We start from the raw sequence: 12,750 nt of genomic DNA on the forward strand, positions 1-12,750 counted from the left end.
AGAAAAGCTCATTTCAGTAGGCCTTTAAATGGCCTGTGATTTGCTTAGAAATAGTATTTTAGATTCAAATAGTGAAATAAAAAGGCCCGCGAGTCCAATTCCGCAGCCCAGATGTGCGTGTTGCGCCTCCACAACACCCCCGCTTAGCGCTGTTTAACGCCAGAGGAGAGAAGTGTAAAGTGAGTCTGGAACTATTCCGGAACTAGGCATATTTATTATACAAAATAAAAGCATTCATTTGTAGACGTTTTTTGCGTGTGCTCGCCAAATTGCACAGTTATCTCACCAGTCTAAGTGTCGAGTATTTTTTAATTTTTTTGAATAGATCATAAATAATGCTGTACTAGTCCTTCTTAGCGTACTATGAGATAAAACCACTCCCGCTCACCGGAAGTGGCGTGTGTGACTTAACGCTGGGCCATTGAAGGAAACCGGAGCACAAGGAGCGAAACATGGCGACTTCGAACAATCCGCGGAAATTCAGCGAGAAGATCGCTCTACACCACCAGAAGCAGGCCGAGGAGACGGCGGCGTTCGAGGAAGTGATGAAGGACCTCAGCATCACGCGGGCGGCGAGGGTGAGTGTGTGTTTGTTGTTGTTTGTGTTGTTGTTTGTGTTGTTGTTCCGCCTCCTCGTATCGTGTCGTCGTGCGCGGGCTGTCAAGTGTGCGAGTAGAGAGTAGCCGCACGCGGCCCGGCCCGCACGAGGTAAACAACAACAAACGGCGCTTCTTGCTTTTCTCACCTGTCTTTTTTATTCAAAGTGGTGCGGAGATACCCCCTAGCGGGTGTTTCGTCCGCCCAAAAAGTTGCTCCGATGTGTTTTTTTTTTTTTTGTCTCACGCAAGTGGGAGCAAAAGTGGCGTGTGAGCGTGTTGGACTGCACCACTACAACATATTTCAGGGGTAGGGAACCTATGGCTCTAGAGCATGGGTGTCAAACTCTGGCCCGCGGGCCAAATGTGGCCCGCCGTTTAATTTTATTTGGCCCTTGAGGTAATATCAAATTAACATTAGAGCTGGCCCGCCGGTAACACCAAATTCACCGCTAATACTCATACTTGCCAACCCTCCCGATTTTCCCGGGAGACTCCCGAAGTTTAGAGCCCTTCTCGAAAATCTCCCTGGACAACCATTCTCCCGATTTCCACCCGGACAGCAGTATTGGGCGCGTGCCTTAAAGGCACTGCCTTTAGTGTCCTCTACAACATGTCGTCACATCCTCTTTTCCTCCATATAAACAGCGTACTGGCCAAGTCACATAATATATGCGGTTGTCACACACACATATGCGAATGCCACGCATACTTGGTCAACAGCCATACATGTCACACTGAGAGTGGCCATATAAACAACTTTAACATTGTTACAAATATGCGCCACACTGTGAACCCACACCAAACAAGAATGACAAAACACATTTCGGGAGAATACCCGCATCGTAACACAACATAAACACAACAGAACAAATACCCAGAAAACCTTGCAGCACTAACTCTTCCAGAACGCTAACACCACATTCCCCGCTAATACTCATACTTGCCAACTCTCCCGATTTTCCCGGGAGACTCCCGAAGTTTAGAGCCCTTCCCGAAAATCTCCCTGGGCAACCATTCTCACGATTTCCACGCGGACAACAATATTGGGAGTGTGCCTTAAAGGCACTGCTTTTAGCGTCCTCTACAACATGTCGTCACGTCCTCTTTTCCTCCATATAAACAGCGTGCTGGCCAAGTCACATAATATATGCGGCTCTCACACACACATATGCGAATGCCATGCATACTTGGTCAACAGCCATACATGTCACACTGAGAGTGGCCATATAAACAACTTTAACATTGTTACAAATATGCGCCACACTGTGAACCCACACCAAACAAGAATGACAAAACACATTTCGGGAGAATACCCGCATCGTAACACAACATAAACACAACAGAACAAATACCCAGAAAACCTTGCAGCACTAACTCTTCCAGAACGCTAACACCACATTCCCCGCTAATACTCATACTTGCCAACTCTCCCGATTTTCCCGGGAGACTCCCGAAGTTTAGAGCCCTTCCCGAAAATCTCCCTGGGCAACCATTCTCACGATTTCCACGCGGACAACAATATTGGGAGTGTGCCTTAAAGGCACTGCTTTTAGCGTCCTCTACAACATGTCGTCACGTCCTCTTTTCCTCCATATAAACAGCGTGCTGGCCAAGTCACATAATATATGCGGCTCTCACACACACATATGCGAATGCCATGCATACTTGGTCAACAGCCATACATGTCACACTGAGGGTGGCCATATAAACAACTTTAACATTGTTACAAATATGCGCCACACTGTGAACCCACACCAAACAAGAATGACAAAACACATTTCGGGAGAACACCCGCATCGTAACACAACATAAACACAACAGAACAAATACCCAGAAACCCTTGCAGCACTAACTCTTCCAGAACGCTAACACCACATTCCCCGCTAATACTCCTACTTGCCAACTCTCCCGATTTTCCCGGGAGACTCCCGAAGTTTAGAGCCCTTCCCGAAAATCTCCCTGGGCAACCATTCTCACGATTTCCACGCGGACAACAATATTGGGAGTGTGCCTTAAAGGCACTGCCTTTAGCGTCCTCTACAACATGTCGTCACGTCCTCTTTTCCTCCATATAAACAGCGTGCTGGCCAAGTCACATAATATATGCGGCTCTCACACACACATATGCGAATGCCATGCATACTTGGTCAACAGCCACACATGTCACACTGAGGGTGGCCATATAAACAACTTTAACATTGTTACAAATATGCGCCACACTGTGAACCCACACCAAACAAGAATGACAAAACACATTTCGGGAGAACACCCGCATCGTAACACAACATAAACGCAACAGAACAAATACCCAGAAACCCTTGCAGCACTAACTCTTCCAGAACGCTAACACCACATTCCCCGCTAATACTCATACTTGCCAACTCTCCCGATTTTCCCGGGAGACTCCCGAAGTTTAGAGCCCTTCCCGAAAATCTCCCTGGGCAACCATTCTCACGATTTCCACGCGGACAACAATATTGGGAGTGTGCCTTAAAGGCACTGCCTTTAGCGTCCTCTACAACATGTCGTCACATCCTCTTTTCCTCCATATAAACAGCGTGCTGGCCAAGTCACATAATACACATGTATGCGAATGCCACGCATACTTGGTCAACAGCCACGCATATTTGGTCAACAGCCATACAGGTCACACTGAGGGTGGGCGTATAAACAACTTTAACATTGTTAAAAATATGCGCCACACTGTGAACCCACACCAAACAAGAATGACAAAACACATTTCGGGAGAACACCCGCACCGTAACACAACATAAGCACAACAGAACAAATACCCAGAAACCCTTGCAGCACTAACTCTTCCAGAACGCTATAATACACAACCCCCGCTACCACCAAACCCCGCCCACCTCATTTTTATTTTATTTTCGAATTTATTAGCCTGTGGAAAAAGTTAATGTTGATATTTACATCAGAAGGCTGCAAATAGAAAAGGGGCATTCCATCCATCCATTTCTACCGCTTATTCCCTTTCGGGGTCGCGGGGGGCGCTGGCGCCTATCTCAGCTACAATCGGGCGGAAGGCGGGGTACACCCTGGACAAGTCGCCACCTCATCACAGGGCCAACACAGATAGACAGACAACATTCACACTCACATTCACACACTAGGGCCAATTTAGTGTTGCCAATCAACCTATCCCCAGGTGCATGTCTTTGGAAGTAGGAGGAAGCCGGAGTATCCGGAGGGAACCCACGCATTCACGGGGAGAACATGCAAACTCCACACAGAAAGATCCTGAGCCTGGATTTGAACCCAGGACTGCAGGACCTTCGTATTGTGAGGCAGACGCACTAACCTCTCTGCCACCAAAGGGGCATTATTTTTTTTATTAAATTGTATTTAATATACCACTGATGTTTTTTGAAAGTTGATTTTGCACTATTACGTTATATAAGCTCTGCCTGTTCCATGGGAGGAAGCCCGAGTACCCGGAGGGAACCCACGCAGTCACGGGGAGAACATGCAAACTCCACACAGAAAGATTCCGAGCCAGGGATTAAACCAGGATTACTCAGGACCTTTGTATTGTGAGGCAGATGCACTAACCCCTGTTCCACCATGCTGCACTATTTAAGCCTTGCTTGTTCAATATTCATTGCAAAACTTGTTTGGGTCCCCGGAATAGCTCGGTTGGTAGAGTGGCCGTGCCAGCAACTTGAGAGTTGCAGGTTCGATTCCCGCTTGTGCCAACCTAGTTACTGCCGTTGTGTCCTTGGGCAAGACACTTTACCCACCTGCTCCCAGTGCCACCCACACTGGTTTAAATGTAACTTAGATATTGGGTGTCACTATGTAAAGCGCTTTGAGTCACTTGAGAAAAGCGCTATATAAATATAATTTACTTCACTTCACTATTAAAAGGTTAATTTGTTCAACATTGGCCCGCGGCTTTGTTCCGTTTAAAATTTTGGCCCACTCTGTATTTGAGTTTGACACCCCTGCTCTAGAGCCAGATGTGGCTCTTTTGATGACTGCCTCAGATAAATAAATGGGTTGTACTTGTATAGCGCTTTTCTACCTTCAAGGTACTCAAAGCGCTTTGACACTACTTCCACATTCACCCATTCACACACACATTCACACACTGATGGAAGGAGCTGCCATGCCAGGCGCTAACCAGCACCCATCAGGAGTGCTGGTGAGTGTCAGGACACAACGGACGTGACGAAGTTGGTACTAGGTGGGGATTGAACCAGGGATCTTCGGGTTGCGCACGGCTACTCTCCCACTGCGCCACGCCGTCCCTTGGCTGACATTGTTTAACATCAGGGGTTTCCAAACCACCGCCCACCAGCGTCCAAAATCCGGCCCGCGGGAAGTCCCAAGTTTAAAAAAAAAATTATTATACCGTATTTTCTTGAATTGCTGCTGGGGCGCAAATTGATTTAAAACCTCTTCTCACTCCGGCGCTTACCAAAGGCATGCGGTAAAGGCAAGCATGGGCTAATTACAATCCCCGTTTCCATACGAGTTGGGAAATTGTGTTAGATGTAAATATAAACAGAGTACAATGATTTGTTAATCATTTTCAACCCATATTCAGTTGAATATGCTACAAAGACAACATATTTGATGTTCAAACTGATAAACTTTTTTTTTTGTTGAACATAATCATTAACTTTATAATTTGATGCCAGCAACACGTGACAAAGAAGTTGTGGAAAGGTGGCAATAAACACTGATAAAGTTAAGTAATGCTAATCAAACACTTATTTGGAACATCCCACAGGTGTGCAGGCTAATTGGGAACAGGTGGGTGCCATGATTGGGTATAAAAACAGCTTCCCAAAAAATGCTCAGTCTTTCACAAGAAAGGATGGAGCGAGGTACACCCCTTTGTCCACAACTGTGTGAGCAAATAGTCAAACAGTTTAAGAACGATGTTTCTTAAAGTGCAATTGCAAGAATGTTAGGGATTTCAACATCTACGGTCCATAATATCATCAAAATGTTCAGAGAATCTGGAGAAATCACTCCACGTAAGCGGCATGGCCGGAAACCAACATTGAATGACCGTGACCTTCGATCCCTCAAACAGCACTGTATCAAAAACCGACATCAATCTCTAAAGGATATCACCACATGGGCTCAGGAACACTTCAGAAAACCACTGTCTCCAGATACAGTTCGTCGCTGCATCTGCAAGTGCAAGTTAAAGCTTTACTATGCAAAGCAAAAGCCATTTATCAACAACATCCAGAAATGCCGCCGGCTTCTCTGGGCCTGAGATCATCTAAGATGGACTGATGCAAAGTGGAAAAGTGTTCTGTGGTCTGGCGAGTCCACATTTCAAATTGTTTTTGGAAATATTCGACATCGTGTCATCCGGACCAAAGGGGAAGCCAACCACCCAGACTGTTATCGACGCAAAGTTGAAAAGCCAGCATCTGTGATGGTATGGGGGTGCATTAGTGCACAGATGGGTAACTTACACATCTGTGATGGCACCATTAATGCTGAAAGGTACATACAGGTTTTGGGACAACATATAGCCGTGCGCAACCCATCTAAGCACCGTCTTTTTCATGGACGCCCCTGCTTATTTCAGCAAGACAATGCCGGGCCACATTCAGCACGTGTTACAACAGTGTGGCTTCGTAAAAAAAGAGTGCGGGTACTTTCCTGGCCCCCCTGCAGTCCAGACTTGTCTCCAATCGAAAATGTGTGGCGCATTATGAAGCGTAAAATACGACAGCAGAGACCCCGGACTGTCGAACGACTGAAGCTCTACATAAAACAAGAATGGGAAAGAATTCCACTTTCAAAGCTTCAACAATTAGTTTCCTCAGTTCCCAAATGTTTATTAAGTGTTGTTAAAAGAAAAGGTGATGTAACACAGTGGTGAACATGCCCTTTCCCAACTACTTTTGCACATGTAGCAGCCATGAAATTCTAAGTTAGTTATTATTTGCAAAAAAAAATAAAGTTTATGAGTTTGAACATCAAATTTCTAGTCTTTGTAGTGCATTCAACTAAATATGGGTTGAAAATAATTTGCAAATCATTGTATTCTGTTTAAATTTACATCTAACACAATTTCCCAACTCATATGGAAACGGGGTTTGTACATGGCAGTATCTCCTTTTTCATGCCGCCCCCCACCCCCTCCCTTTCGGTTTCAATCTCTCGCTCTCTTCTTACCTTCTGTTGCTGTGTTCTGTTGTGGTTGAGAGGATTTGGACCGGCCCCTTTCCGATCGGGCGATCTTATAAAATGTAATCCTTTGTCGACAGAGTGGGGGGTGAACGTGTTTCAAAGAAATGAACTCTCAGGTTGGAAGCTGAACCAAATAGAGCCTGCGATACAGGCGGAGTCATTATCGTGAGATGTTCTGCCCCGGCCAACAGTCCGCTTGCTTGAGGAAATTTAATTGACCCATTAGGGCAGGCCTGGGCAATTACTTTACTCGGGGGGGGGGGGGCAGATTTAGATAAAAAAGTGTGTCTGGGGCCAGTTTAGGATTACTAATACAAAACCTCACAATAATGATTGGAAGCTAAGAAGGATAGGGGACGGCGCAGCGCGATTGAGAGAGCGGCCGTGCCAGCAACCTGAGGGTTCCTGGTTCGATTGCCACCTTCGACAAACCACGTCACGTCTGTTGTGTCCTGGAGCAAGACACTTCACCTTTGCATGGCAGCTCCCGCTATCAGTGTGTGAATGTGGAAGTAGTGTCAAAGCGCTTTGAGTACCTTGAAGGTAGAAAAGCGCGATACAGATATCACCCGTTTACCATTTATAGCTAAAAACGTTCGTGACAGTCTCTTGCTGTCGTGCGGGTTCTCAGGACCACCAAGGAAGGACATTTTGGCGCAGGTTAGACTTTTAAAAGTCTCTACGGGTTGCTTTTCAGCCTTGCCGTGTTCTGCTTCGTCTGCCGCTCCACCTTTTCAGTCGCGTGCGTCTCCGTCTTCCTGTGGCTCTCTCTCGCTCTCGTTCAGCATCCGCTTGCTTCTGGCTCCTTCTCTCTCGGTTTCTTCTCCCGGCGTTTACGGCTGCTGCCCTTTTATATAGTGCGAAAGGAGTTTTAAAATGTGCCCAGCTGTGCGACCCACATCTTGGGCTGGGCTACGGTGTGCCCTGCCGGGCTACGGCGTGCCCTGCCTCGCTGTCGGACCGCCGGCCACGCCTCCTTGCCGCCTTCATGGGCCGGGCTACGGCGTGCCCTGCCTCGCTGTCGGACCGCCGGCCACACCTCTTCGCCGCCATCTTGGGCCGGGCTACGGCGTGCCCTTCCTCGCTGTCGGACCACCGGCCACGCTTCCTCGCCGCCATCTTGGGCCTGGCTACGGCGTGCCCTGCCTCGCTGTTGGACTGCCGGCCATGCCTCCTCGCTGCCATGTTGGGCTGGGATACCGTGTGCCCTGCCTCGCTGTCGGGCCGCCGGCCACGCTTCCTCGCCGCCGTCTTGGCCCGGGCTACAGTGTGCCCTGCTTTGCTGTCGGACCGCCGGCCACGCCTCTTCGCCGCCGTCTTGGGCCGGGCTACGGCGTGCCCTGCCTCGCTGTCGGACCACCGGTCACGCTTCCTCGCCGCCATCTTGGCCCGGGCTACGGCGTGCCCTGCCTCGCTATCGGACCGCCGGCCACGCCTCCTCGCCGCCGTCTTGGCCCGGGCTACGGCGTGCCCTGCCTCGCTGTTGGACTGCCGGCCATGCCTCCTCGCTGCCATGTTGGGCTGGGATACCGTGTGCCCTGCCTCGCTGTCGGACTGCCGGCTCCGCCTCTCCACAACGTTATAACAGACCGCCTTAAAAAACAGAACGGAATTTGACATTTTTTTACTGAATGAGACACCCAGAATGTACATGAAAATAAAGAATGTGGGATTTACAATATTAACTATGAAGGATAAAACACTGATTATTGACAACATATTGTACAATCAACCGAAATGCAACCAAAATGCAACAAACATAGTAAAAAAAAAAAAAAACACCTACAATCTGAAATACCTCATAGTGACCATAATAACTAATTAGATGACCATAGTTAACTAGTACATGATGGAATTTCCAACCAACGACTTAGTATAGTTGAAGACTTCCGGTCATTAGAAAACATCACTGCACATCATAATGGGAGCTACACTTTCCATCTTAAAGATATAAAACAATTATTTGGGAAACCCCGGTGGGCCAGATTGAAAAGCTCAACGAGCCGCGTTATGGTCTTCCTGATGGGCAAGGGAACTGGGTTCCATTTTGGAATAAACATTATCCAAGGGCTTTGGGGACTTTGCTTTCACAATTACTGGAGTACAGTAGCGTTTTTTCGTATTCTTATTATGACTGACTGTAACGTGTGTGTGTATTCTGTCTTTTTTTTCAGTTGCAGTTGCAGAAGACTCAGTATTTGCAGCTCGGGCCGAACCGTGGGCCATACTATGGAGGATCTTTGCCCAACGTCAATCAGATTGGAGACAACTGCGAGGATTTTTATTTTCAGGTTGGCTGATTTTGTTCACTTTTGCATGATTCGATGATCTGTTGACATAAGTGCCGTATTTTTCCAGACTAGAAGGCGCACTTAATATCCTTTTTTTTTTCTCAAAACTTGACAGTGCGCCTTATAACCCGGTACGGCATAATTTTGGTTGTGCTTACCGACCTCGAAGCGATTTTATTTAGTTGTCAGGTTCAAACACCATACTATCTATTAAACGAGACAAGAAGCAAGGAATCAAGCAGAAACAGAGTGGAATTTTGCTCATGAGGAGAGACGCATTGTGCTGTACACTCAGTTACAGTTTCAGCCTATGTTCTAAGGCAGTGGTCCCCAACCACCGGCTCGATTGGTACCGGGCCGCAGAATAATTTTTTTTTTCTTTTTCTTTTTTTTTAATTAAAAAAAAAATATATATATATATATATATATATTTTTGGGAATTTTTGTATTTTTTTTTATTAAATCAACATAAAAAACACAAGATACACTTACAATTAGTGCACCAATCCAAAACACCTCCCCTTTTCATGTCAAAAACCTCCCTTTTTCATGACAAAGAAAAAATTTAATTAATTATAATTTGTACCGGGCCGCGGGAATTTTTCCAGTTTCAAAAAACTTTGAACTTGAATTAGGAAAAACAACTTTTTTTTTTTTTCTCCTAATAAAGAGGAATGTTTTGATGGTGGATTCGTTGATGTGGGTTGAAAAATGTGGGAGAAGAAGTTGCCAGAAAAAAAGAGTGGAAATAGGGCTTTGGAAACCAGGAATTTTGAAAACTCTTGGAATATTTTTGAACCTGGAAAAAAGGTAGTTTAATTTTCCAGGGCGGTGTAATGTATTAAAGGTGAAATGGTTTGAATCGGTTGAAAAATGTGGAAATGGTGAAAGTTTGAAAAACGGCCTATTCATTTTCAATGGGAAAAATGTCCCAGAAAACAGTTTGAATCAGATGAAAAATATGGGAGTTGTGGAACTTTGAAGAATGTCCCATTGATTTCAAATGGAATTTCCCAAAAAATTGTGAATTTCGGAAAAAAGCGGGACATTTTTTGAAAATGATAAAAAAAACTTCAATGGTTTGAATGAGTTGAAATGGTTGGTGTTGAAGTAATAACATGTTGAATTAAGAAATGGTATAACAGAATTCCTGGATTTTCAGAAAATAAACAGGAATTTTTCCAGTTCAAAAACCAACTTTGTTTTTTTTCCTAATTAATTTTGACGGTTGATGTGGGTTGAAGAATGTGGGAGGAAAAAAAGGTGGAAATACAACTTTGGAAACAAGGAATTCTGGAAAATCCTGAAATTTTTTGGAACTTTGAAAAAAGGAAGTGTACATTTCGAGGATGATGGAATGTGTTGAAGGTGAAATGGTTTGAATCGGTTGAAAAATTTTGGAAATGGTGAAAGTTTGAAAAACAGCCAATTCATTTTCAATGAGAAAAATGTCCCAGAAAACAGTTTGAATCAGATGAAAAATATGGGAGTTGTGGAACGTTGACGAATGTCCCATTGATTTCAAATGGACTTTCCCAAAAAATTGTGAATTTCGGGAAAAGCTGGAATTTTCCTGAAAATTATAAAAAAAAACTTAAATGGTTTGAATGAGTTGAAATGATTGGTGTTGAAGTAATAACATATTGAATTAAGAAATGGTCTTCCAGAATTCCTGGAATTTCGGGAAAAAAAATTGAATTTTTCCAGTTCAAAAACCAACTTTGTTTTTTTTCCTAATTAATTTTGACGGTTGATGTGGGTTGAAAAATGTGGGAGGAAAAAAGGGTGGAAATACAACTTTGGAAACAAGGAATTCTGGAAAATCCTGAAATTTTTTGGAACTTCGAAAAAAAGGAAGTGTACATTTCGAGGATGATGGACTGTGTTGAAGGTGAAATGGTTTGAAACGGTTGAAAAATTTGAAAATGGTGAAAGTTTGAAAAATGGCCAATTCATTTTCAATGGGAAAAATGTCCCAGAAAACAGTCTGAATCAGATGAAAAATATGGGAGTTGTAGAACTTTAAAGAAGGGCTTATTGATTTCAAATGGAATTTCCCCAAAAATTGTGAATTTCGGGAAAAGCTGGAATTTTTCTGAAAATGATTAAAAAAAATTCAATGGTTTGAATGAGTTGAAATGGTTGGTGTTGAAGTAATAACATGTTGAATTAAGAAATGGTATTACAGAATTCCTGGAATTTCGGGGAAATAAACAGGAATTTTTCCAGTTCAAAAACCAACTTAGTTTTTTTTCCTAATTAATTTTGACGGTGGAACGGTTGATGTGGGTTGAAAAATGTGGGAGGAAAAAAAGGTGGAAATACAACTTTGGAAACAAGGAATTCTGGAAAATCCTGAAATTTTTTGGAACTTTGAATAAAGGAAGTGTACATTTCGAGGATGATGGAATGTGTTGAAGGTGAAATGGTTTGAATCGGTTGAAAAATTTGGAAATGGTGAAAGTTTGAAAAATGGCCAATTCATTTTGAATCAGAAAAATGCCCCGGAAAACCTGGAATTCTGGGAAATCTGGGAATTGTTGGAATTTGTCAAGGTCCTGAAATTTTTGGGAATTTCGAAAAAAAGGAAGTGTACATTTCGAGGATGATGGAATGTGTTGAAGATGAAATGGTTTGAATGGGTTAAAAAATTTGGAAATGGTGAAAGTTTGAAAAATGGCCAATTCATTTTGAATGGGAAAAAAGGCCTGGAATTCTGGGAAATCTGGGAATTGTTGGAATTTGTCAAGCGAAAGCCCGCAATGCCCGAATAGGCTGAACAATTTGAAGTTGGAAAGGTTTGAATCAGGTGAAAAATGTGGGAGTTGTGGAACTTTGAAAAATGTCCTATTGATTTCAATGGGAATTTCCCAAAAATGCTGAAGTAGTAACATGTTGAATTAAGAAATGGTATAACGGAATTTCGGGAAAAAACGGGAATTTTTCCACTTCAAAAAACAACTTAGGAGCATTCACACAATTAATGGAAATTATTCCCAAGCAACCCTGATTCATCTAAATAATTTGATGACTGCACTATTACTCACATAGTGTACACCGCCTGAATTATTTGTGTCCTACAGCAAAAAGTATTAAAGCAATAACTCCTCTCCAATATGTTCCTGTTATTAGACTGCAGGGATGGACATGAACGCATCGTCGCGGCACCACGGGCTTGTCGACAGAGTCTACAGGAACCGAATCCCATCGCCCCATCGAAAACCCCTCACCCTCGACAAGCACGGACGCCAAATATCCTTTAACTCTGTCCTAGGATTGGGAATGTTCTCTGCTGTCTTCCAACTGTATTTTTTTTATTTTTTTTTAACCGTCAGTGTCACATTGACAGCTGTCCGTACGGCTCGGTGTATCTGTCCCCACCACCTGATACCAGCTGGAGGAGGTGAGAGGCTCCCGACATGATTGTGTTTCCTTTTTCCGTGCACAGTTGACTCTCTGGGAATTACAGCTGCTTTGGATTCATATTCACACGACAGTATGTGCAGTAGTACCCCACAAAAGTGAGTACACCCCCAAATATCCCATTATGGAGAGTTGCCAGTGTAGAGCAGGTTGTCCTCTACGTGTCAACCATCAAGATAAATGCTGCCACACCTTCAAAATACGTTTTTTTATTTTAACATGAAAACATTTTATTTAATTTTTTTACATAAATACACATT

General features: G+C 44.0%; 1 protein-coding gene across 2 annotated transcripts in view; it reads left to right on the forward strand.

Annotated features, from left to right (window-relative positions):
* The first annotated feature begins 422 nt into the window (after positions 1-422).
* Positions 423-12,750, forward strand: part of crtc1a (CREB regulated transcription coactivator 1a) — a 51,803-nt gene continuing 39,475 nt past the window's right edge. For both annotated transcript variants that reach the window (XM_061919806.1, XM_061919807.1), the window contains exons 1-4: positions 423-578; positions 8,951-9,067; positions 12,200-12,319; positions 12,409-12,470. In XM_061919806.1, the coding sequence (XP_061775790.1) occupies positions 453-578; positions 8,951-9,067; positions 12,200-12,319; positions 12,409-12,470 (425 nt within the window). In that variant the 5' untranslated portion in view covers positions 423-452. The remainder of the gene's footprint in view (positions 579-8,950; positions 9,068-12,199; positions 12,320-12,408; positions 12,471-12,750) is intronic.

Source organism: Nerophis ophidion, linkage group LG14 (genome assembly GCF_033978795.1).
Source record: "Nerophis ophidion isolate RoL-2023_Sa linkage group LG14, RoL_Noph_v1.0, whole genome shotgun sequence".
Classification (NCBI taxonomy): domain Eukaryota; kingdom Metazoa; phylum Chordata; class Actinopteri; order Syngnathiformes; family Syngnathidae; genus Nerophis; species Nerophis ophidion.